Source organism: Callorhinus ursinus, unplaced genomic scaffold (assembly GCF_003265705.2).
Source record: "Callorhinus ursinus isolate GAN/ISIS: 27379988/994484 unplaced genomic scaffold, GSC_fseal_2.0 scaffold21, whole genome shotgun sequence".
NCBI classification, from domain to species: domain Eukaryota; kingdom Metazoa; phylum Chordata; class Mammalia; order Carnivora; family Otariidae; genus Callorhinus; species Callorhinus ursinus.
Window position 1 is genome coordinate 28836634 of NW_027397083.1, and position 25703 is coordinate 28862336.

Below are 25703 nucleotides of genomic sequence, written 5' to 3' on the forward strand. Positions count from 1 at the left end.
ATAGATGAATTACCAAAAGTTCATTATATTAATTATAAATGAAGGTCAATGAATGCAATACAACAAATACTTAGTGAGCATCTACTGTTACTCCAAATACTGTGTTAGAATATAAGTATTCAAAGTTGAGTAATTGTCCTTGCCCTGCAGAAGCCCACCATATAGAAATAATTGTCAGTTATTTCCTTAAGTGTTGAGTATTACCAATCATGTAGGTTCCATATGTAAGTCAAGAAGCAGTACCACCACTACCTCACTATGATTTGGTGGTAATTGCCTTTCACGGTTCTTTTAACTTTCACTGTTTCATTTTTCCAAAATCATGCATTGTCTCTTCTTATGATTTTTAGTGGGGCTTGGATTAAAATGCTTTGATTTTGTAGTGGAGAGATAAATACTTGATATTCTAATTTATGCTGTAGCTTTCCTTAAGTATCAAGAACAATGAGTAAAATAAACTTTGACTTTAAAATCACCAGAAGATGCCTAATTTATTTAAAGAGTGAACGAAAATTTATTCAGATTGAGGAGAGTTTCTTTCATATAATTGATACAGTACCCAGCACATTTATTTCATTTTAAGTGGCTTAAGTGCAAAATTAAGAGACTGGCTTCTGTTAATTGTTTTTGGGCTTTTATAAAAATTACTTCCAGCAAGAAAACTTCTTAAACAATGTATTACCTGCACTCTCCCAATTGACAAAGCACAGTTGCTCTGAGGGTATTTCTGAATAAGTTGTGGCTTTAAGACCAGTTTGAAAACTGCTTTGCTTTTAAGTGACATAAAAGAGGTGCAGTGGAGGGGCGTCTGCATGGCTCAGGTTGTGATCTAGGGGTCCTGGGATCGAGCCCCACGTGGGGCTCTCTGCTCAGCGGGAAGTCTTCTTCCCCACCCCCCCACCCCCGTGATCACTCTTGCTCTTGCTGTCTCTCAAATAAATAAAATCTTAAAAAAAAAAAAGGTGCAGTGGAAAGATAGACTGCCCTATAGTTTGGTTTGACTGGAGCTGTATACTTAACTAACACATGATGGCCGTATCAAAAAAAAATACCTATTGGGATAGCCTGTGCCTGTGTGTTGGCAATAATTTAAGATACTTTCCACATGGTTCAATTAAGCCCTCCGTGTTTGTGACTTCACCTAAATGCCAATTTAGAAAAGAATACCGCAGCCTGTTCCTCATTAGCATTAAGCTAACATCATCCAATGAACATACTTCATATCATCAAACCCAAGCTTTACAATACCTTGAATGACACCGTGTGCTTATAAAACTGGTGGTGAGTGCAATAATGACTCATACAAATAACCATGAAGAACTTCTTTGGGTAGTAGAAATGCGATTAAGATCAAGCCCCTACTCTTGCTCTGTACAAGGATGAGGATCTGAAGATGAGCCTGCCCTCAAAGATTTGGACTTTGATAGTGGGCAGGCTAGTATGCACGTGTAGAGCAAGGTAGAATGCTGCGTGTATTAAGATTTATGGCTCGGAAGAGAGTTTCTGACCTAGCGGAATGGTTTCCCAAAGAAGAAATCACCGCCCGGATTCCTGTGAAACCAGGGCTCTACACTTCGCCCTTGTGGATGTAGTATGAAGAACTTTTATGCTTAAAAAGCAAAACCAAAACCTCATCATCTGAGAGACCCTAGGCATCATCTAACGCAAGCCTCTCATCTCAGAGTTGGGAAAAACTTAAGCCCCAACTACAAATGCACTTGCCTTCTATTATCACAAGGGCAAGTTAGCCGCACAACAGTTTTCCTACTCCCAGCCCATATGATGAATCGGTCATTAAAGCTCACAAGCAAAATCTTCCTACTTCCCCTCTCTGCACCTGCTCCGTTGGTCTAAGGCAACCGTGAAACACCTGCTGATCTTACCCCATTGCAGGGTTTCGACCCTCGCAACAGGCTCGGCCTGAGGAGACTAGCCCACCAGGTGGGTCGGAACCCACACCGCTCCCAGCCTGTCGCTTACCCCGGAAGTGACTTAAAGGAAGCGGAAGAGCTGGCCTGGTGGCCGACTTCCTGTTGCTAGAGGCGGGGGGTGGGGGGCTGGTTACTAGGTGTGTGATTGTGTGGGGCGGCCAGGGGCGGCCCCGGAGCGGCTGACCCTCTGCCTGCGGGGACGGGAGTCGCGAGGTGGCCGCCATGGCGGTGTCGGAGAGCCAGCTCAAGAAAATGGTGTCCAAGGTGAGTCCTCGGCGCGCTGGCCACAGGCGCGCGCCCACCACTCCTCTTGGCGCCCGGCGGGGCCTGGCCGGACTCAGCCCAGCGCGCTTCCTCGGCCGACCGGAGGCCCAGTGCAGTCCTCAGTCGCCTTTGCCGCCCCAGCCCCGAAATGCCTGTCGCCTTGTGCCGGAATCCCCGCTCCGCGGCCGGGGGAGGGGGGGCGGCGGTCAACAAAGGCGCGGAGCCGAGGCCGCCTGCCACCTGCCGCCCGCCCTCCTCTCTGCGGGTAGAGTTTGGAACAGTCTGTGGGGCAGTGTAGTTTTCGTCCTAGTTTTTATAAACACAGAGAGGGGGTTGGACATAATTCTCAATCTGAGATAGTCCTCCACTGCTGTCCCAGTGTAGGGATCCGTCCGTCTTCGCTCTTCCGTCCCGGCCCAGAGATTGTGTCCTTCTCAGTTTTCTGTTTCTCACACAGCTCAATACCCGACCCGCGGAGGTCAGTTAACTGTTGGTTGAATTGGTTCAATTATAAGTAAAAATGTTCAGAGAAGCCTAAGTTACCAGTCGCTCGCTATCTCAATGGAATAAACAGAATTCCATGACAATTTCAGGGACTTTTGATTTTCTAAGAATAACCACTTTTAATTGTATGCTTCTTACAACGCGAACTTGTTTGCTTTGAACCTAATTTATAATCTTTACAATTCAAGACCAGTGTATTTTTTTAATTCTTAAAAAGTAGATAGGCATTTTACATTTTAAAGCCATGAGTTATTTTGATCATTACTTTAAATGTGGCACCTGGTAACAGAGTGAACTGGGTGATAGTGGGGGTTTTTTCTTCTTTTTTTCAGTTTACCAATTGGGAATAAGATGCATGTCAAGTGGTTGAGAGTTGAATCTTCTCCAGCTCAGTGGGTTAGCTTTGGGTACTTTTGTCAAAGCAGGAATGGTAGGAATCAAAGTAGTGTAAGCAGTTTTCATTATTAATAAAACACACACTTGTGTATAAACTTATTTCTTTGAAAAATATGCAGTCCCTCTCCCCCCGACCCCCAGTAAAATCGTGCCTCTAGTCTTTGGTTGAAGAGCAAATAACCTCTAAAGAGGAAGTGGCAGTTTTCAAAATAAAGCTTCTCTTGATTGTCTAATAACTTCTAGGCTTCTTAATTTTCTTTTGATAAAGTAGTTATTCTTGATTGTAGAGAAAGTTTGGGGGAGCCCTAGTAGATAGTGGCTCAGGTCCATGTTGAAACATTTATGTATCACTTTAAAAAACAGTACATTGTTTTACATATGGTGTAACAAAAATATCTCTTCCATGCCGTTTTGTTTTGTTTTGTTTTTAAGATTTTATTTATTTGACAGAGACAGCGAGAGAGGGAACACAAGCAGGGGGAGTGGGAGAGGGAGAAGCAGGCTTCCCGCCGAGCAGAGAGCCCGATGCGAATGCGAAGCCTGATGCGGAGCCCCATGCTGGGCTCGATCCCAGGACCCTGGGATCACGACCTGAGCTGAAGGCAGACGCTTTTAACGACTGAGCCGCCCCAGGCGCCCCCCATTTTTTATGTTTAAATTGATAGCATTAGTATTAAGGTTTATGCCTTAGTCTTCCTATGTAAGGACAAGAATATTCAAATAATGGTTTTGAATTTTAAAAGCCATGATTAAGTTTCCTAAACTTCCTGTAGCGGAACCTGCCTTCAAAGACAGACACGGAACATCTTTAGAAGATTTTTTTATGTCTCCATGCCTCCCCCACCCTCCAGCCTCTCTTTACCCTAAGAACAAAAAAGGACATAAAGAAGAGGTGGGAGAGGATATTCTACCTAACTTTTGGTTCTTGGCCCAATATCTGAAAAACTGAGTCTCCTACAAGTGATAATGTCAGTTCTGAGTTTCAACATCTTTTCTATCCGGCCTATGATAGATAGGTAGGAATAGAAAGTAGAATAATAAAAGCAGCTTGTGGAGTTCCTTCTTTCTGGTAGAGGGCTAGCTCTGGGTGTTAGCCTTTCAGTTGGGTTTGGTATGATGTAGGAATTGTTAGCCAGGACCCTAGCCACATTGCAAGGGTGATGATGGTCCTTTACTCTTTTATCTGATTGTGGGACCTCCACACGCATCATGGTACTTTGGGCCACCTGTTTTGACTTAATGTCTTTTTATTTGTTTTGAGGTATAACTGACATACAACATTATATGACCTTTTTATATATTATTATAATTTTTACCTTTGAGTATTATCTTCGCTTCTAGTTTAACTTTTAGTTAATGCCCTTATCTGTCATCATTTTAGCAATTAACAGAGATAAAATTTTACCACTAGTCCGTCTTGTTTTACACATACAACTTTATGCTTTAGATTTTTCATGTAGGCAACTACCTGTATTCGTACAGCATTTCTAGAGGTGGAGTCACTGCTAAATCGGTAGAAGAGAACTGACTCACTGAAGATTGCTGTGCACTTCACACTATTGTAAGTTCTAAGGGTGCAACAGTGAACAGTCAGATAAAATACTCTTCTGCAATTTAAATTCTCATAGAAGGTAATAACAACTCAGTAACTACATGAAGTACTATGCTAAAAGGTGATAAATGCTTTGGAGAAGAGTAAAGCAGCAAAGGATAATAGAGAATGCTCAGGGCAGGGAGATGGGATGGATTGCACTTTTACAGAATAGTAAAGGAACGCCTCTCTGAGATCTATTTGAGCAGGGACCTGAAAGAGATGAGGAAGCCAACTGGAACAATCTGGAGTAAGAACATTCCAGGAAGGAGGAAAATAAGTGCAAAAGCCTTGAGACAGAAGCTTGTCATGCATGATAAAGGAACAATGAAGGGGGCTAAGGTGGCCAGAGTAGCATGAGCAAGGCGGGGAAGACAGTGGAAATAAAAGTGGTAGATTTTGGAGGGTCTTGCAGGCCACTGTAAGGATTTTGGCACTTACTTGGAGTATGGATGGGAAGCCATAGATCTGTTTTAACTTTGAACGGTATTGCTCTGCCTGCTGTATTGAGACTAGACTGTAGAGGGTAAGCGTGGAGGCGGAGGCACCTGTGAGAGGCTGTTGCAGTAAGCTAGGTGAGAGGTGAAGTGGCTTAGACCAGGATTATAGCCACCGTAGTAGTGAGAAGTGGTCAGATCTGGTTATTTGTGAAGGTAGAGTTAATAGGATTTTCTCACAGGTTCACTGTGGATGTGAGGAGGAGGGGTGTCAAGGATAATTTCAAGGTTTTTGTCCTGAGCAGCTGGATGTAGGTATGGAAGAATGTAGGAGTAGATTTGGCGGGAAAATAAGCAGTTCAGTTTTGTTGTTGTTGTTTTAGATTTTATTTATTTATTTGACAGAGAGACACAGAGAGAGAGCACAAGTCAGGGGGAGCAGCAGGCAGAGGGAGAAGCAGGCTTCCCGCTGAGCAGGGAGCCCGACGCAGGGGTACTGACGGGATGATGACCTGAGCTGAAGGCAGACGCTTAACCGACGGAGCCACCCAGGCGCCCCAGCAGTTCAGTTTTGATCATGTTAAATTTGACATGGATATCATGAGATATCCAAGTGGAGATCATCAAACTGGCAATTGGTTATACATGTCTAGAGTTTAGAAAAGAGATTCAGACTGGAATTTTTTTTTAACTTGGGAGTTAACGTCACATAAATAGTATTTAAAGCCATGAGAGATCACTAAAGGAGTGAGTTTAGTTAAAGGAGAGGACCAAGGACAGAGCCGTAGGGTTCAGTAACATTCAGAGGTTAGGGGAAGGAAAAGGACCAGCGAAGACACAGAGAGGAGGAAAACAAGCAGTGGTGTCCTCAAAATCAAGTGAAGAACGTGTCTTAAGAAGAAGGAATCAACTTGGTCAAGTGCTGCTTGATAGGTTGAGTGAGATGAAGACTGAGACTTGGCCATTGCATATAGCCATGTGGCAGTTACTGGTGACTTTGACAGTCAATTTCAGTCAAAGTGCAAAAGCCTGATTGGAGTGGGTTTGAAGAGAATGGGTGTAGGCATTAAGTATCAGTGGTTGCTAACATCAGAGAGATACCCAGGTGACATATGCTACCTGATGGAAAAACACCATCGTCTGTGAAATGATCTTGCTGGAGGGGGGAGAAAAGAGGTGGCAAAGAAGTAAAATTTAGAAAAAATCCTGAAAAGGATCATAACTTTTAGATCCAACTAGTAATTCACAGGGAATACGAAGGACATAGGAACATATATATTAAACTACAACAAGGGGATGCAGTTAGCAAAATCCAAAGCATGAGAATCTCTGTAGGACAAATTAACCAATTTCTTCAACAAATAAATTCCAAGGGGGCAGAAATAGAAACTGACCCACTGATGATGAATAGACAAAATGTCCTATATCCCTATAATGGAATATTCTTCAGCAATGAAAAGGAGTAAAGTACTAGTACGTGCTGCAACATGGATGTAGCTTAAAAACATGCTAAGTGAAAGAAGTTAGTCATAAATGACCACATATTATATGGTTCCATTTATATGAAATGTCTAAAATAGGCAAATTGATAGAAACAAAATAGCAGTTGTCTGGGGCAACTGGGGGGGTTAGCGGTTATAAGGGAATGATTGCTAATGGGTACAACTTTCTTTTGGGGGTGATGAAAATGTTCTAAAATTGTGGTTGCACAACTCAGTACTAAAACCATTGAACTTTATATAATTCACCTTAAATGTGTGAATTATATGGCATATGAATTACTAAGTTATCTCAAAGCTCTTATTGGAAAGAGGGGTGGAAGAGAGAATCTATGGATTAAAAGAGACCTAAAGACATTTAAGCAAATAATAATGTATAGAGTTTATTTGGATCTCTATTCAAACAAAATATGACGTGCAACTGCATATTTGATGATAATAAGGAAATGGATTAGTTTAGTATGATAATAGTATTGTGGAGTTTAAGTTTTTATCTTTTAAAGATATACACAAATATTTATGGGTGTTGGGTTATGATGTTACAGTTTGCTGGAGAATAATACAGGAGGAGGGAAAGGTGAATGAGGTTATAGATTATGATTGGCTATGAGTTGATTATCGTCGAAGCTGGGCATAGGATATAGGGCACTCATTCTACTATTCTGCCTACGTTTGGATATGTTTGAAATGTTCCATAATAAAAAGTTCTAAAAAGAACAGGAAAAGAGTAATCATAGTCAGCAAATGTAGGAAGTTCCTTGCAAGAGTTGCTATAAAGGAGAACTAGAAAGGAGAAGTGTGGTTGTAGCTGGAAGGGAAGGGAGGTCAGGAATGTGTGTGTGTGAATAAGATGGGAGAAATGAGAAGAGGTTTGTGTGCTAATAGTACTGATCCCATAGCAGGGAAAAATCGGTACTCAGGTCAAAAGAAGGCAAGAATTGCTGAAGAGGCCTTTCAGTAGACCTTCTGGATTTATTCCCTAATTTTTCTTGTATTTTTTCCTTTATTGTCTACCACTTTGTCTTTCTGCACTAGTCTCTGTGAGATTTCTTTTACTATGTATTCTAATCCTCCTGTTGAATGCTTGTTTCCCAGCTATTACATTTTTATGTCCAGGAGTCCTTTCTTCTCTGAGTGTTCTTGTTTCATGGATATAACATCATTTCTTCTTTGAAGGTATTCATGTTAATTCTTTTTGAAGTTTTCTTCTCCTTGCATTTTTTCTGTTATTTCTTAATTCCTTCATTTCTGTTTGTTTTGGTCTCCGTCCGGCTTCTTGGAGTCTGTCTTTTTAGAATAGCCAGATTGCTTCTCTTTGAGAGACAAGCACTAAAAGCTGACTGAAAGCTTTGTGTAGATGGATGGAGCTTATTAACTGGTGAGCTTTGATGTATTGTAATACAATGGGGGTCCCTGTCTCCTTAGCACCTCATCTGCCAAGAATGTGTAAGCCAGGTTCCTCATTTTCCTGGAGTGGAGTAGTACAAGGTGGGGGTTTGAAAATACATATAATAAATGATAAATTGCAAAATAGTTCGTATTGACAATAAATGCTGGGGTTTGGAGGAAAGGGAGAGATCACTCTGAGCTAAAAGGAAGACTAGAAAAGGATTCATTAAGAAGGGGGGGAGAGATGAAAGCTGGGTCTTTGAAAAAGATTAAGATTTGATTTGGTGGACAGGTCTTTCCAGTTGGAAAGAAGAGCTAAAATGGAGGTGAGTAAAGGATTCGAATAGGTAGCAGGAGAGAAAACCATCGAGGTTCTTTCAGGCTTTAATTAATGTTAATGATTCGCAAGAACCATTATACTTTTAAGAGTGCTATTAAGAAAATAAGATTTTAAGATAATACGCCTAACAGTAAAATATGTGCATTAGTTTTAAAACTAAATTCCTGTGTGATTTTTGCTTTTCAGTACAAATACAGAGACCTAACTGTACGTGAAACTGTCAATGTTATTACTTTATACAAAGATCTCAAACCTGTATTGGATTCATATGGTGAGTTTATATAATAAAAATATCAATTACTGTACTTTGAGTTTACTCTTTTTGTAGGTTTCCCATTTTCCACTAAGTTTGTTGGTTTTTCTTTTGTAGGACTGAACTTCCACCTAATAAAAGTGTTGGGGGGATAGGAAATGACACAATCTGGTCATAACTGATTTGTTTAGTTATTTTAAGTTTTTTTTTTTTAAGATTTTATTTATTTATTTGACAGAGACACAGTGAGAGAGGGAACATAAGCAGGGCAAGTGGGAGAGGGAGAAGGCGGCTTCCCGCCGAGCAGGGAGCCGGATGTGGGGCTTGATCCCAGGACCCTGGGACCATGACCCGAGCCGAAGGCAGATGCTTAACGACTGAGCCACCCAGGCGCCTCTAATTCTTTTGAGTTTTAAAAAAATAACAGACCTATGCAAATTTAGACTTAGAGGGGATCTTAAAAATAACGTAGTTTATCATTTCCCCAAATTTTATCCATAGTTATGAAGAATGTTTCTTGGGATGAGGGGATAAGTTTGAGCAATTATAAATTAAACAAAATTAAATGGGTTTCTTTGCAGCAAGATTTCTCAGAACCTTTAATAGGCTAGTATGTTATGCCTCACCAAGAGGGGAGAGAAGAGAATCTATTATACAGTATATCCTAAAGTTAATTAACTACTGAGCTTTTTTTTTTCTCCCCAGAGCACCTCTTTATATCCTCAGAAACACATTTTGCAAAATAATATTCTGGAATATCTCTTTCATTTTATAGATGATGAAAACATTTTTTTTAATATGGTCCTTAATTCTATAGAGTAGGTAGGTACAGTGTGTGTCTACTGCCTGTTGAGATGAAATAAAATTGAGAGATAAGTAAAGAAACGACAATACCTAGATTTGTTGTTTTTGTTTTGTTTTGTTTTAAGATTTATTTTAGCGAGAGAGAGAGAGAGAGAGAGACAGCGTGGGGGGTGGTGCGCACAGGGCGGCAGAGGGAGATGGAGAAACTCAAGCAGACTCCATGCTAAAGCCCAACATGGGGCTGGATCTCACCACCCTGAGATCACGACCTGAGTTGAAACCAAGAGTCAGACTCTTTTTTTTTTTTTTGGAAGATTTTATTTATTCATTTGAGACACAGAGATACGGAGAGAAAGCATGAGCAGGGAGAGAGACAGAGGCAGAAGGAGAAGCAGGCTCCCCGCTGAGCCAGGAGCCCGATGTGGGGCTCGATCTCAGGACCCTGGAATCATGACCTGAGCCGAAGGCAGATGCTTAACCATCTGAGCCACCCAGCCGCCCCCAAGAGTCAGACTCTTAACTGACTGTGCCACGCAGGTGCCCCCAGAGTTGCTCCTTTGTTTTTTTTTTAAGTCTTTTTGTCCCCACCAATCCTAATGTCATCTTTCCAACTCTGTGTCCTTGTAAACCCCTAATGTGCCAGGGCCAAGGGAAAACCCCTGCTGCCTCCTATCCATTATGAGGCTCTTGGCACTGAGGGCTACAAGCTGAGTTTTGTAGGTGAGACTATCAGTCTAAACTCCACTCACTCCTGGGGCTTTGAAACCGTTAGGAGCTTGGTGACAAGAGATGAGAGTTAACAGAGGGACAAGCAGTCCTGTATTTTCTGAACAACAAAGACATGAACCAGAATTTCTCTCCCAAACCTAGGGCACGATTCTCCTCCCTGTCCACATACTGTGGTATTTAGATCTGGGGAAAACCTCATATTACCAGAATTGGAGTTAATTTAAAAATGGCTTCAATGAGGGGAAAAAAGTGACTGGGGCTAGAACTTTACTGTAAGTGTATAGTTTTTACTGCATGCTAAAAGAATAAATATGTTTAAACTGACAAAGAGGGGTGCCTGGGTGGCTCAGTCGGTTAAGCGTCAGACTTCTGGTTTTAGCTCAGGTCATGATCTCATGGTTTGTGGCATCGAACCCAGTGTTGGGCTCCATGCTTACCGCAGAGTCTGCTTAAGTTTCTCTCTTCCTCTCCCTTCACCCCTCCTCCCACCCCCCACTCACAAGTTCTCGCTCGCTCTCTCTCTAAATAAATAAATAAGTGAAATCTTTAAACTGACAAAGACTCCAGCATCGCTGAATAAATTTTATATAGCGTTTTATGGCTGGACCAAGTCTAAACCATTGTTATCACCATGCTTTTAGAGTAATTAAAACCCTAAATTTAAATAAGGTGATTTTTTTAAAAAAGCACAAAATCAGAATAAATTATAGCACAGATTATAATTGTGAATGCTAAGTAAAAGAACAGCGGTAAACAGTACAGTTCTGTGTTCTTGTACTGCACTTTACAGCTTTTCTATGTGATCGTGTTAATTCCAAATCATTCTTACAAATAATAGCAGTCCATATGATATAAATCATGTGGCCTAATTATAATCAATTACAGATAGAAAAACTTACATGATATGAGAAATACTTGTATTGAAAGATGTCTATATTTGACTGAAAACTTTTTAATACTGTGGTTTGATACTACATTGGGATTGAGAATGACATTGAGTAGGGATAAACATCTGGGCAATCTAAAATTTAATGATACTGGGTTAACATTTAATGTGGTATCAGCTGATAGTGATTTTTAAGTAACTTTATAATCATACTAGTTGGGGACCACGAGCTTAAATTTGCTGGGACTGTAACACTCACATTCATTTTTCCAAGTAATTCAAAGCATCTTTTCTTCACTCATTTAAAAACCGATCCCACTGAGTCAATCAACAAAGGATATTTTGTTATTGGGCAAAATGGGTGAGACATTAACAAGTTAGCTCCTTTCAAGGGTAATAATGAGTTTTAACCAATGTTTCTGCAAGAATAATTCATCTGGGAATATCTGTGAAAATGCTCATGACTGAATCATTATCCTTTCTTTTCAGTTTTTAATGATGGCAGTTCCAGGGAACTAATGAACCTCACTGGAACAATTCCTGTGCCTTATAAAGGTAAACATCTTATGTAATTTATGGTTCCAATATAGATGCATTGTGATGCACCTAGTAGGTTACCAAAGAGTTATAAGTAAATTAAACCTACTTTTTCCTGACTTTAATGATGATATAGAGATTTTAACTTACTCTAACTGAACTTCATTTCGCAGCAGCACCTAATAATTTCAGCTTTTTCCATTCTTTACTAAGACGTATCAACAAATAAGTGCCTCAGTGCACTGGATGAGTTTGATGTTTCATAGACTCAGGGAATCTTAGAACTAAAAAGGGATTTTTTTTTTTTAAATAAAGGTTTTATTTTTAAATAGTCTCTACACCCAGCGTGGGGCTTGAACTCACAACCGAACCCCAAGAGCAAGAGTCTCGGTCTACCCGCCTAGCCAGCCAGGGACCCCTAGAGAGGGATTTTCAATGCCTTGTAGTTCAACCTCCCACCCCATCCAGACATTTCCAACAATGGGAAGCTGTATAGTATAATGGCTAAGGTAGACGCTTTAAAGTCAGGGCAAAGTAAGGTTTCAGTTCTCTGTAATCTGTCAGTTTTGTGACAGTGGACATCTAGAGCAATTGGATAATAGAACTGAAAAAAGTATTCATTGTGATAATATAAAGGACTTAGCACAGAGCCTGGCATATAATAAACAGATACCAAAAGTAGCTATTATGGGATGCCTGGGTGGCTAAGTCACTTAAGTGTCTGCCTTCGGCTCAGGTCATGATCCCAGGGTCCTGGGATCGAGTCCCACATCAGGCTCCTTGCTCAGCCAGGGAATCTGTTCCTCCCTTTGCCTGCCACTGCCCCTGCTTTTGCACACGCTCTCTCTCTCTGACAAATAAATAAAATCTTTTTTTAAAAAGGTAGCTATTATTATAGTTGTAATGTCGGTGATAATGCTGATGATGGATAATTATGTCTTCTTTTAGCCAGTCAGCCATCCTCTGCTGGAATACTTACAGTGATAAGGGACCATTCAGCTTCATGAATGACTGTTCTCTTTTTGGACAGTTCTGTTTCTTAATTATTCTTTGTGACTACCTAAGACCTGTGTCTCTGTAATACACCCATTGATTTTATTTTTTTTTAATTTTATTGTTATGTTAGTCACCATACATCACATCATTAGTTTTTGATGTAGTGTTCCATGATTCATTGTTTGCGTATAACACCCAGTGCTCCATTCAATACGTGCCCTCCTTAATACCCATCACCGGGCTAACCCATCCCCCCACCTCCCTCCCCTCTAAAACCCTCAGTTTGTTTCTGAGAGTCCATAGTCTCTCATGGTTCATCTCCCCCTCTGATTTCCTCCCCTTCATTTTCCCCTTCCTACTTTTTTTTTTTAAAAACATATAATGTATTATTTGTTTCAGAGGTACAGGTTTGTGATTCATCAGTCCTACACAGTTCACAGCGCTCACCATAGCACATACCCTCCCCAATGTCCATCACCCAGCCACCCCATCCCTCCCACCCCCCTCCACTCCAGCAACCCTCAGTTTGTTTCCTGAGATTAAGAATTCCTCATATCAGTGAAATCATATGATACTTGTCTTTCTCTGATGGACTTATTTCACTTAGCATAATACCCTCTAGTTCTATCCACATTGTTGCAAATGGCAAGATTTCATGGTTTTTTTTTCTTGATGGCTGCATCATATTCCATTATATATATATACATATATATATATACACACCACATCTTCTTTATCCATTCATCTGTTGATGGACATCTTGGCTCTTTCCATAGCTTGGCTATTGTGGACATTGCTGCTGTAAACATTGGGGTGCACATACCCCTTCGGATCACTACATTTGTATCTTTGACACCCATTGATTTTATATAGTACTTGCTGTGCATGAGGCATAGGGAATGGGGCTGTGGATACAAAGATGCATAAAGGGGGTGCCTGGGTGGCTCAGTAGGTTGGGAGTCTGCCTTCGGCTCAGGTCATGAGACCGAGGTCCTGGGATCAAACCCCACATCAGCCTGCTTCTCTCTCTCCTTCTGCCTGCCACTCGCCCTGCTTGTGCTCTCTCTATCTGTCAAATAAGTGAATAAATAAAATCTTAAAAAAAAAAAGTGAATAAAGGATGTACCTTCTCTGGAAGAACTTACACAAATAGGAAAAACAGGATAAATAGTTATTTACAGTTTCCTATAACTGCTATAGAATGATAAAATATAAAGGTGCTATGAGATTACAGAGGAGAATAAGACCATATAGGAAGATCATGGAGGAAATGACATTTGAGTTTGGTATTAAAGGATGAGTCAACCATTTATATCAGAATGGGCATTCCAGGCAGAGGGTGAAAACACTTGAGAATTAGCATTGTATAAAGCAGCTATGATGAATTTAGGGTAGACTGAGTAAAATTCAGGATTATTGACTTTGCCCTCAGGAAATAAACTTGGGTGGGAGAAATAGTTGGTGGGGAGAGGGAGGCAGGAAATTATGGCATAATTAAAGACATTTATTATAGATAGATGTTATCTAAACCTTTTCTCTTCCCTCACCGTTGCTTTGGCATAGTTCCTAAGCCTAAGGAATTCTGTAGAATTCTTTATTTTCACAAAACAAAGATTTCTGGGTGATGGAGATACACTTATATTTTATGTGTTCAGATGTATTCTATTGGAGTTATGAGGTTTTGGGTTTTTTTCCCCATTATAGATGAAATTTGGGGTCAAAAAGTAAATCCAGAGTCCCACAGCTGATTTCCTTTAAGTGCAATTTAGGTATATATACTTATATGAAGTGAAACTGTTTCTAAGGGGAAGAAATGTATCTGAATTACATTAGGTGATTCAAATGATTACTTGGGACATTGGGCTTTGAGCTTAGTGAGGGGAGATGCTTTATGTTCAGTATGTTAACTATTGAATCCTTTGAAACGCTGTTCAGTTTGACTATATTTCATCAAATTCCTCAACTGAGAAAGAGTCTATTATCTAAAGCAAAGAAAAGGAAATAACATCATTGATTCTGAGTAACTACCACTGAAAATACCATATGGATTGGTCAAGCTATGGCCACCAATCAACATCTGTTTGGCAGTTGGTTTAGGTCTTACAGTCTGACTTTTGGCAAAGGAATTTCAAGTGTAGCTTATCATATCACTTTCCGATAGGACAGCAAAATCCATAGTCTTCCTTTTATATCCCTCCCCAATGAGCCTTATGAACGAAAATGACAAGAGTCAAGTTGCAAAAAATGGATTGAGACATAACTTGTAAAGAATGTTTCTACAGCAGCACACAGACACTGGCAGAGCAGTGATCAATTAGCTCCTTAATCCTGCTGATGTCTTTTAAAAACTGAATTTGAGAAACATCTTAAAACTTTGAAACAAAGTATTTGTGATTTTTCTTTTAAGTGTTGCTTAGTTGTAGCTCTCTCTTGCTTACCTACTAAGCCATTACTAAAAAATAATAAAAATAGAGTAACTGAAGTTTCTCTTTCTCTTTCAGGTAATACTTATAATATTCCAATATGCCTGTGGCTGCTGGACACATACCCATATAACCCCCCTATCTGTTTTGTTAAGCCTACTAGTTCAATGACTATTAAAACAGGAAAGCATGTTGATGCAAATGGGAAGATATATCTTCCTTATCTACATGAATGGAAACATGTAAGTATTAACAGTACTGTGTGAACTCATTACATTTTATATATTTTGCTCTCTACCATCTCCTTTCTGTTAATATTCAAAGAGGATTACCAGGAGGATAGATAAGTTCACATAAGATCCTAATCACTGAGCTGGATAATTGGAAAAGGTTCTCCAAAAGAAATATATTTGCATAGAGCTTGGTACTTTACAGAATACACATAGTCACTATTTTATTTGCTTGAGTTGAACCTTTAAGAATAAAAGGGATTCACATAATGGGAAATGCATTTTAAAAAGTAGTGTACTGGTGGCATATATTTGTGAAACTGTTCAAATCTCAGGACTCAGCATTCCTATCAAGTAGCAAACCAGATAACCTGAGTTTCTCCCTCAAGGGAGTAAACTGAATTCCAAGCTTCAAAGACAGTGTTAAAAAACTAAGCAGAGGGACGCCTGGGTGGCTCAGTCGGTTAAGCGCCTGCCTTCAGAGTCCCGCATCAGGCTCCTTGCTCAGCAGGAAGTCTGCTTCTCCCTCTGCCTGCCGCTCCCCCTGCTTGTGCTCTCTCTCGCTGACAAATAAATAAATAAATAAAATCTTAAAAAAAAAAAAACAAAACCTAAAACTAAGCAGAAGCCTGTGAAAAACCCAACCAAGTTCTCTGCAGCCCCAGGTTCAGGAGGCAGTAGGAACTTGGAACCTTATCAAGGAGGAAGGGTATAAGTAAACATCCTAGACTCTTAGATGATGCCACTGAAGGAACACACCCCAGGAGCCTTGAATCAGCTCAGTCCTGATTATATTAAGGTGATTCTCAGTATCTGCCTGCCACAGCATAGGGTGAACCCTTCCTGGAGGAAGAATAGTGTATAGAGCCTCTGTAATTTTTCATGTCCAGCATACAATTTAAAATTACCAAGTACATCAAAAAATAGGATAAAGAGGGGAAAAAAGACAGTAGAAATAGGACACCACAACTCCCAGGTAACCCAGGTATCAGACCCAGACTTGAAAATGATTGTGATTAATATGTTCAAGATGGAGAATTGTATTAAAAAGGAACCAAGTGGAAATCTTAGAATTGGAATATAGAATAATAGAAATTAAGAACTCAGGTGCCAGGGTGGCTCAGTTGGTTAAGCGACTGCCTTCAGCTCAGGTCATGATCCCAGAGTCCCGGGACCGAGTCCCGCATCGGGCTCCCTGCTTGGCAGGGAGTCTGCTGCTCCCTCTGACCGTACCCCCTCTTCTGCTCTCTCTCTCTCTCTCTCAAATAAATAAAATAAAATCTTTAAAAAAAAGAAAAACTCAGTAGCCTGGTTTAGTAGCAGATTGGACTCAGCAGTGTAGAGAATTAATGAACTGGTAAATGAATACTTTATATTTTTCAATTCTGTTGACTTATGAACAAACCTTACAAAAGATGTACAAGTCCACTATGGAAGAAATTCTAAATTTTATTGAAAGACATTAAAGAAGACTTAAAGGAGAGAGAACTTTATTCATGGTTCTTTGTCCTAACAGTTTTTATTTCTTTGTATATTTGTTAATTTTGTGAACTTGATAAGCTGAATCTAAAATTTATATGGAACTGCAAAAGATTGAGCATAGCTAAGGCCCTCTCCAGGAAGAATAAGGTAGAAGGGACTTGCCCTTCCCGTGTCAAAATGTGTTATAAAACTAGGATAGTACGGAATTGTCGTAGAGATATTCAGATGGATAGATGGGACATAATAACCCATGGGGGCGCCTGGGTGGCTCAGTCGGTTAAGTGTCGGACTTTGGCTCAGTTCCTGATCTCAGGGTCCTGGGATCAAGCCCCGCATCGGGTTCCACGCTCAGTGGGGAGTCTGCTTCTCCCTCTGCCCCTTCCCCTTTTCCTCCCCCTGCTCGTGTGCACTTGCTTGCTCTCATGTAAATAAAATCTTAAAAAAAGAACTCAAAGATCCACTAGATATAAACACTTGATATATGACAGTGGTATTATAGCAGATCGTTTGGGGATAAGATGAACTTTTTAGAAATGGAGCTCGGACAGTTGGATTCCTATTCATATACTATACAAAAATTTCAGATAGATTGTTAAAAGGCAAAAGGAAAAAAAACATAGAAGATTGTTTTCATAATCTTGGAGTAGGTTAGGTTTTTTGGGTTTTATGGGTTTTTTTTTTTTTAACAAAGCATTTACTAGAAAGGAAAAGTAATAAATTTTACCTTGAATTTGTACAAAGTGAAAACTTTATTAAAGACATTAAAAAGTATGAAAAGACTAACCACAAACTGGAAGAATACATTTGTAATACTTAATACCCTCAGAATAATATCCAGAATATTAAAATAACTTGGGAATCATAAAGGAAAGAAACCCAGTAGAAAAATAGATAAAACCCTTGAACAAGTAAGTACTTCACAAAAGGGAAATTCTAGTGGGCAATAAACATACGGAAAGATGTTTAACCCTGCTAGTAGTAAGGGAAATGTAAATTAAAACCACAGCGAGATACCACTACATAACCATCAAATACGTGCTACCATTTGACAACGTGGGTTAGTGAGGGAGCGGAGAAAGAGAACTCTTTGACACCAGCTACTTTGGAAACCAGTTTGGCCTTAGTAAAGTTGTGAGCACATGCCCTGTGACCTAGCAGTTCCACACCTAGGTATATACCTCAACATTATTGACACTGTAGGTCGGATAATTCTTTACTGTGGGAGGGCTGTCCTTTCCATTGTAGGATGTAGTATCTCTCACCTTTACCCACAAGATGCCAGTAGCATAACACCCAGTTGTGACAACCAAAAAGGTCTCTTAGAATTTCTAAATATCCCCTGGGAGGCAAGTTGAGAACTACTGCACAAGAGTAACCCTTGCACATATGTACTCGAAAATACAGCAAGAATGTATTCGGCATACATTGCCGAAGACTGGATACAACCTAGCTGGCTATTAACAGGAAAATGAATAAAAAAGGTGTGTATTCATTGGGTGGACACCCTACGGCAACGAAAATGAATTAATATAGCTGCGCTCTTTAACGTGAATGCATCTTTCAAACATTGAACAAAAGCAGCAGATCTCCGTAGAACGAATATGCAGTTTGATTAAATTCATATGAAGTTCAAAAAATGCCACATTAAACACACAGTTTAGGAAATCATTCTTAGGTAGTATTTAAAGTCAAGCAAAAGAATGATTATCCACTAAATCAGACACTTCTGATTTACCTCATGTGGTTTACCTCATGAGGAGATAGAGCGGATGCAGTCTGAAACGTCTAAGTTACTGTCAGTCTTCTATTTCTTAACTTGGACAATGGCTTCCAGGTGTTTTCTTTATTGTTACTCTTTAAAGTTACATAGGTCATACATTTCTGTAGGTATGACAGATTTCACAGATCTAACAGAAAAGACACAATGGTGGCTAACTTTAGTATGGTATTCAAGGCTATACCATGAAGGATCCTGATTGTTAGCTAAGGGCTTTGTCCTTCAGTAGACAGGTGGGAGTCATTTTAGACTTCTGAACAAGATTAGGGTATTAGAAGCAATGATTATTTGGTATGTCTGAAGTATACTAGATGAATATATTAATTAGCTTTCTAATAATCACTAGCTGCTTCAAAACATAAACCCTGAAGTGCTAAGAGGCTTAATACTAGATAAGTTTCTTGCTCACATAATAGTCCACTGGGAGGGGTGGGCGCCTGGGTGGCTCAGTTGGTTAAGCGTCTTGCCTTCAGCTCAGGTCATGATCCTGGAGTCCTGGAATCGAGCCCCGCATCGGGCTCCTTGCTCAGCGGGGAGTCTGCTGCTCCCTCTGCCTGCTGCTCCTCCTGCTTGTGCGCTTGTGCTCTCCCCCTCTCTCTCTGACAAATAAATCTCTAAAAAGAAAAATCTGTAGCTGACTTAATTTTTCTGTTTTTAGCCACAGTCCGACTTATTGGGGCTTATTCAGGTCATGATCGTGGTGTTTGGAGATGAACCTCCAGTCTTCTCTCGTCCTACTATTTCAGCATCTTATCCACCATACCAGGCAACAGGGCCACCAAATAGTAAGTATAATTAAGTTTGATTTTTAAACTCATAAACAAAACACAAAACCTTGTAAAAAAAAATTTTTTTCATGACTTCACTTTTTAGCTTACCCAGTTGGTGGATTCTTTGGAGGTATTCTGAGGCTACACATCTGCATGTACAGATTCCCACCAAAGACTGGCATTTGGGCTTTCGTTTGTGGGTAGGAATCTAACTATGGGTGTGCTAGATTCCAAAATGGAAGAGAAAGAATGCTGGAATGGAGCTAGAAGTGTTTTTTAATTTTTAATTATACATGCCATGGAATAGCCTTATAGCATCAGTTTGGAAACATATAACTCGAAAGGTAGGCTGCTTTTCTTTGCAACTGCAGGATCAGTGTTGTATATAAGAATCAATTAGAGTCAACTAAATCATTCACATTCTGCAGTTCTGGCTGTGACACAACTGAACATCTAGCTCTTGGCTTCTCTTTAGTAGAGCCAATTCATTTTACCTGGTGTGGAGAGGGAAGAGCCTGAAGTCAGTACTCTCCCCTGGTTGGTATACATTATGTCCATTATTCCCCCCCCCCCCAGAAATTCCTATTAATACTTTCAAATCACCCTGGATAATTGAGAGTTGGTTGTACTTACTTGTTTTGACTTTACTAAACCTATATTGATTTCACTGTGTTTTGAGCTATGATTTTTTTTAACAAATTTTTTCAAGATTATAATTAAGCAAAACTTAAGTTAGATTATGTGAGCTTTCATTTTTCTCGTACTGGGAGTTATTCTCTTCCTTTTTAATCTATTCTGTCTCGAACATTTTGACTCACAAGCTGAATGGGAATTTAACAGAAAGAACTCTCTGAACCCATTTCCTTTTCCTTCCCTGCTTTCTCAGAGTAAGTTTGGTTTTAGGAATTACTAGCTCTTTTATTAAAAGTTCTAGTGATTCTTTTGGACCAGAAATTTGTTTTCATCTTAATAAATTCTGTTGATGCCAGTATTTGAGATGAGACAACCTTGCTCTTTTAAGGTTGAAATAGCAAAGATTTCCTGGTTTGCCATTCATGTTTATTTACTCCAGTAACAGCTAGTGACCACCGAAGATAACCTTTGCAGACATTTAGGCAGTCTCCTAAGCAACATTTTTTTCCTAAATTTCTTCCAGTTTTATATTGACACTGGAAGTGTCCAGAAAGAGACCACAGTAAAGAGATTATTTTTGCAGTTCAGTTTTGCACTCATTGTATATCACATTAAACAATCTATAGCTGATTTAAGTAAATTACTACGAGACTATTACTGTCCTTCAATTCCAGTTTTAATACTTTTTATACATTTAAACAATATTGATTAGTAGTAGGTATGAATGTAAAGAGATTAAGTCTAAATTCATTCCCCCTCACACACACACACCAACGAGTAGTCCAGAAATTTGGACATATACTTATATGAAGATTATCTTCTAGTTCAGAAATCATATACTTCTATTATTTTTATCATTACTCAAAACACTTTTTGAAGGTGCCTGGGTGGCTCAGATGGTTAGGCATCTGCCTTCGGCTCAGGTCATGATCCCAGGGTCCTGGGATCGAGTTCCACATCGGGCCTCCCTGCTCCCTGGGGAGCCTGCTTCTCCCTCTGCCCCTCTCTCTCTCTCTCTCATGAATAAATAAATAAAATCTTAAAAAAAAACCAAAACACTTTTTGATCTGTTTTAGGATGATTTTGAGCTAGCTATGAGTCATATTTAAAAAGGTAATGGCCAAACCTCATTTTTTGACAACTAACAGTAATAGCATTTATTGAATTGTAACTGTGAGACACAGCTAAGCACTTCATATTCATTCTTACTTGATTCTTATAAGAAGAGCCCCATATGTTATGTGTATTTGTATCCCATTTTATTCTGGCTCTAAAATTACTTTACCTCGTTTTCTTCTTCCTTGATAGTTTTGGATCCAAATAACATTTGTTGTTTCTAAGAATTAAAATTTGAAGGCTTTGGTGGAATTAGTATCTTTTCACAACCTTAAAAAAGGAAAATTGCTTCTGATTATGAAAATTTGGTACATGATTATGATTGCTCATAAAAACAAAGTGGTAGTTTATGTGTACAGAGAAAAACCAGCATGGGGGGGGAGGGGTAGTAATTGACCATGTATGTTGCTGACACTTAATAGTAGCCTTGTGTTTTGATGTTCTTAAGGGTCAGCTGTGCTTTGCCCAGGAAGAAAAAAATGTCTTATGGAATCCAGCAGTTGAGACATTTCGGGAGTTTTTTTCCCTTTCTGAAATAGCATTGAACATCATCCTAGTAGCTTCATTATACTTAAGAAAAAATTTACTTAATATCTATAGTTCATCCTGACAGGGAGACTGTGAACACTGATACTTGGGAGACGTATGCTCAGCAAGTCTGGTAAAGATTTCTGAGGCCCCTGGTCAGATCCCAGTATATATTTCTCCCAACCCACTTACATTCTGTGCTTTAACGGTTCATTTCTTGAAGGCACCACTCCTCTTGCCTTCCAAGCCTTTATATACCAGTCTTCTACTAGATCACTTTTATTTACCCCCACATCCTAGGTTTTAGATTAGCTGCCTCCTCTAGGATCCCATGTGTATATGTATATATATTTTACTCTGTACTTCTCCTGTCATAACACTTAGCACTCTGTATTATTATTCCTCGCTTATCTCCCCCACTAGACCATGAGCAACTTGAAGCCAGGAATTCTTTCTTTTTTTAATCAGAATCCTGGTGCTGGTTACATAGAAGCACTAGAATATTTATTGATTGGATTAAGAGCTAATTCATCATTGTATTCAGTGAGAAAAATTTCACTGAGGATAAACTGATTCTCAGACAAGTCATTTCCAATTAAAGTCAAAATTCTCTTTTTCTTTCACTGTGTTGATTAGCCTCCTGGCACCACTGACTAGTTCAAGGTCTTTAGTGTTATAAAAAATATATAAACCATTCTTTAAGCTTGCTAGATTTGAACCCTTTTCCCCTCGTATTTCCAAGCTTTTGTTTTGTTTTTAACCTGTCTAGCTGAATATAAGTTTTGTAAAGGACTTCTCGTAGTAATTTGAAGTCTTTTAAAGTCCTCAGTCAAGCCAACAAAACCACCTGTGCAAACTGGTCAAAATTTGGTCAATAATGGGTCAACAAGAAATATCAAAAGATTTCTTAGATATAATAAAGAGGGCACTTTCTGAGAAGCTGACCTTGGACCAGAGGAGGGCAGAATTACCTTCCTCTGAACTCCAGTTGAACCAGCTGCTGTGTCAGGTTACAAACTCTTTGAGAGTGTGGAGAACTGACCAGGTTGACCTGTTTGCCAGTTATTCCTTATTGGGACTGTCCTGTGTATTGTTGTGCCTCATAGTTAATGCTTTGAGAATTTTGTGATTTGAAGATACTGCTTGCAGTAAAGAACTGATATAATATGGGTGGAGTGTTTGTTTTGTTTTGGTGCTGAGATTTGGGTTCTTTACCTGTATGAAATTTTGCAGTGGTTTGACAATGATATATGTCTTATTTGATAGCCTGTATATCCAGGACTATGCATATTATTTTAAAATGTTAAAAATTATTTTTAGCTTCCTATATCCCAGGCATGCCAAGTGGAATCTCTGCATATCCATCTGGATATCCTCCCAATCCCAGGTAATGAAAAATCTTTTGAATAATTGTATTAGAAATTCTGGTAGCTCTAGAATTGAAATAATGGGTGCTAACTAGAGCATTAAAGTAAACATAGTTGCAGTTTAATGGAAGGTGAGACTTGGTTTAGCAGTGAAATTTTATAGTATGTATATAATTCCAAAGGCGTTTTTTCCATTCTAGAGAAATGTAGCTTCATTCTGTTTACAGAGAAGAAAGGCGTGAGATAATGACAATAATCTTGATTGGTTTTGGACTTTGAAATCCTTGCTTACTCGGCTTTGCTTTTAAGAATTTTATATATTTAATGTAGATAACTGAAAGGTTAATGGGTTACTAATTATAATGAATTCAGCCAAGGAGAAAAATAATTCAATACCTTTTTTTTTTCTTGGAGAGGGAGAGAATGTTAAGCAGGCTTCACTCCCAGCATGGAGCCCGATGTGGGCCTCCATCTCACAACCGTAAGATCATGACCTGGGCCAAAATCAAGAGCTGGATGCTCAACTGACTCAGCCACCCAAGCGCCCCTATATTTTAATACCCTTTAAAAAAAAAACTTAACTTTTTCGTAAATTACAGGAAATGGATTAATGGCTCACTTGATGGGATCAGTCTTATTTATTCGTTTAGTTCATAGACTACATGTACTACAAACCTCTGTTAACCATTTGATAATAACATAGGTAGGTTAAATTAACCGTGAGATCAGTCTATGAGTAAGACACATTAGAAAATCAATGAGAAATAATGAACCCATGTTGCAATCGTGTAGTTTCAGTGGTAATCTAGGACTGCCTTCCACAGGGTGATCTTTGGGTTGACTTATAATGCAAGATGGCATATACCAGTGTCCAGATGAGATTTCTGGCTACTTAAATTATTAACAAGAAATTTTTCACCCTGCTAACTCTTTTTAGCTTCATACAACCCTCACAGATAAATGTAGCCAGACTTCCTGAACACCTGATGTATGCACATGTCTAATATGCAGGATCCTATAAGTTAAATTTAGTCATCTTATTTATTTCTGGATCTTTCTTAATTTCACAGACTTGCTTTACAAGGTAGGAAGCATTCTGTCATATTATGTAAGCAAAGACTAGATGAATATCTGTCAGGGACAATAAAGAAAGATTCCTATGATTATAATCTATAAACAGGCTGTAAGTTTTAGATTTCTTGAGGCACTTATTTTTCTGATTAAGTTCTAGAAACGGAATCTTCTTGTCTGAAGCCTTGAAATTACAAGCCTTTACAATTAATAGTCGGTAGTAAGAAGGAACTTTGGACATAAGGAAATGGTTGTTTTGGAAGTACAGTAAGGAAATGGACTTCTGAACAATAAAACCATTTCAGAGAAACTCATAGATAAAAATGAAGCTGGAAAATATTGACAAAACTCTAAATCTTACTCACTTAGGTAACCATAAAAGTGTCTTTTGTGAGGTTATTTATAAGAAGTTCCTTTTTGAGACAGCTATTTTTCAGAGATTTGATGGTTTTTTTTCCTTTGAAATGTAACCTTTAATCTCAATGTAAATAATATGCCAATGAGTTATTAAGGGTAACTTTATTCAAATTGCCATCTGTATCTTTCTGTATATAAAAGGTTTTGGCAGAAGAGCTTCAGAACCTCTTTCTCTTCTCCCTTTGTCCTAAAGGAGAATTAATAAATCAGTGACTCAAGAAGAATCTTTATCTTAAAACAATGAATATGAGAGTCTTTATTCTTGCTCTAGAAAGTTGGACTAGATGATCTCTAAGTTCTCTTCCAAATCTTAAGATCTTTTGAAAGTTTAATTTAGCACCTGCAGCGTGTATACAAGGAAACTAAAAGGTATGTCAAGAATGGTTGTTCCAGTTTGGGTCTGTGTACTAGCACGCATGTAATAAGATATTAGGAACCAGTTCCTGGTATCAGAAAAGACAGACAATGGTAAGTGCTGTGATAAATAGAATCAGAGGGGAGGTCACATCTGCTGTGGCGCTGGAAGCTCAGTGATAACTTCATATATGAAAGAACGGGTTTACGAGGAGGACCTTGAAGAAGGAAATTCGGTGTTTAGAGGTGGAGGGAGCAGCAAGGAGTTATAACACTCTGCGACTGAGGAGATACTTTCCAGTTAGTCCGGCCCACTCATTTTATGTAAGCAAAGTGTGAAAGCCCACCAAAAGCCCCAGGAAGAATGAGGAAACACTGTAATGTGGTTGAAGAATATGGGGTTAGGAGGAAAGGAATTAAAGAGACTAAAGGTGCAACTTCATGGATATTACACATCTCCCAGAACCTTCCCTGATCTCCTCTAGCTGATAGTGATTTTTCCATTCTCTATTTCCTGCATTTTTACTTAGCATTTCTTATTTCCTTGATCCTATCAGGATTGTTTACAGGGATCTTGCCCTGTTTTGATAGCATCTTGAGGAAGAAACGGATTCATACCTTAGCTCCTACCTTAAGCACTTAGAAACAGTGCCTTAAATATAATAATTAGTAAAATTTGAAAGAGTACATAAAGAAAAAGGAACATAAGAGTGTTGGAAAATTCTTTTTAAATACGTAGTTTTAAAAGGACTCTTCAGTATGAAAAAGATGTGCTACATAGAACAAACTGTTCAATAATATACAAAGATAGAAGATAGTACCACTCAGTTCTTTACTCAAGAATAATTATTAACCCTGAACATAGAGAATAACTATGAAGAAGAAATTGAGCAAACTAAGAGACAAGGGAGTTCCTGGAAGTTAATGTCTGTAGGCCTAGAAAAGTTTTATACCAGGTTACTGAAAAATTCAACAGTAT

At 39.0% G+C, this 25703-nt stretch overlaps 1 protein-coding gene across 3 annotated transcripts in view; it reads left to right on the plus strand.

The window, feature by feature from the left end:
- The first annotated feature begins 2024 nt into the window (after nt 1–2024).
- TSG101 (tumor susceptibility 101) overlaps nt 2025–25703 on the plus strand; it is a 41817-nt gene continuing 18138 nt past the window's right edge. The window contains exons 1-7 of one of the 3 annotated variants that reach the window (XM_073904881.1): nt 2042–2195; nt 4543–4656; nt 8538–8622; nt 11513–11578; nt 15058–15221; nt 19127–19253; nt 22836–22902. In XM_073904881.1, the coding sequence (XP_073760982.1) occupies nt 11542–11578; nt 15058–15221; nt 19127–19253; nt 22836–22902 (395 nt within the window). In that variant the 5' untranslated portion in view covers nt 2042–2195; nt 4543–4656; nt 8538–8622; nt 11513–11541. Of the gene's footprint in view, nt 2196–4542; nt 4657–8537; nt 8623–11512; nt 11579–15057; nt 15222–19126; nt 19254–22835; nt 22903–25703 lie in introns of all 3 variants that reach the window. The other 2 variants (XM_025878458.2, XM_073904882.1) reach the window with 2 other exon arrangements.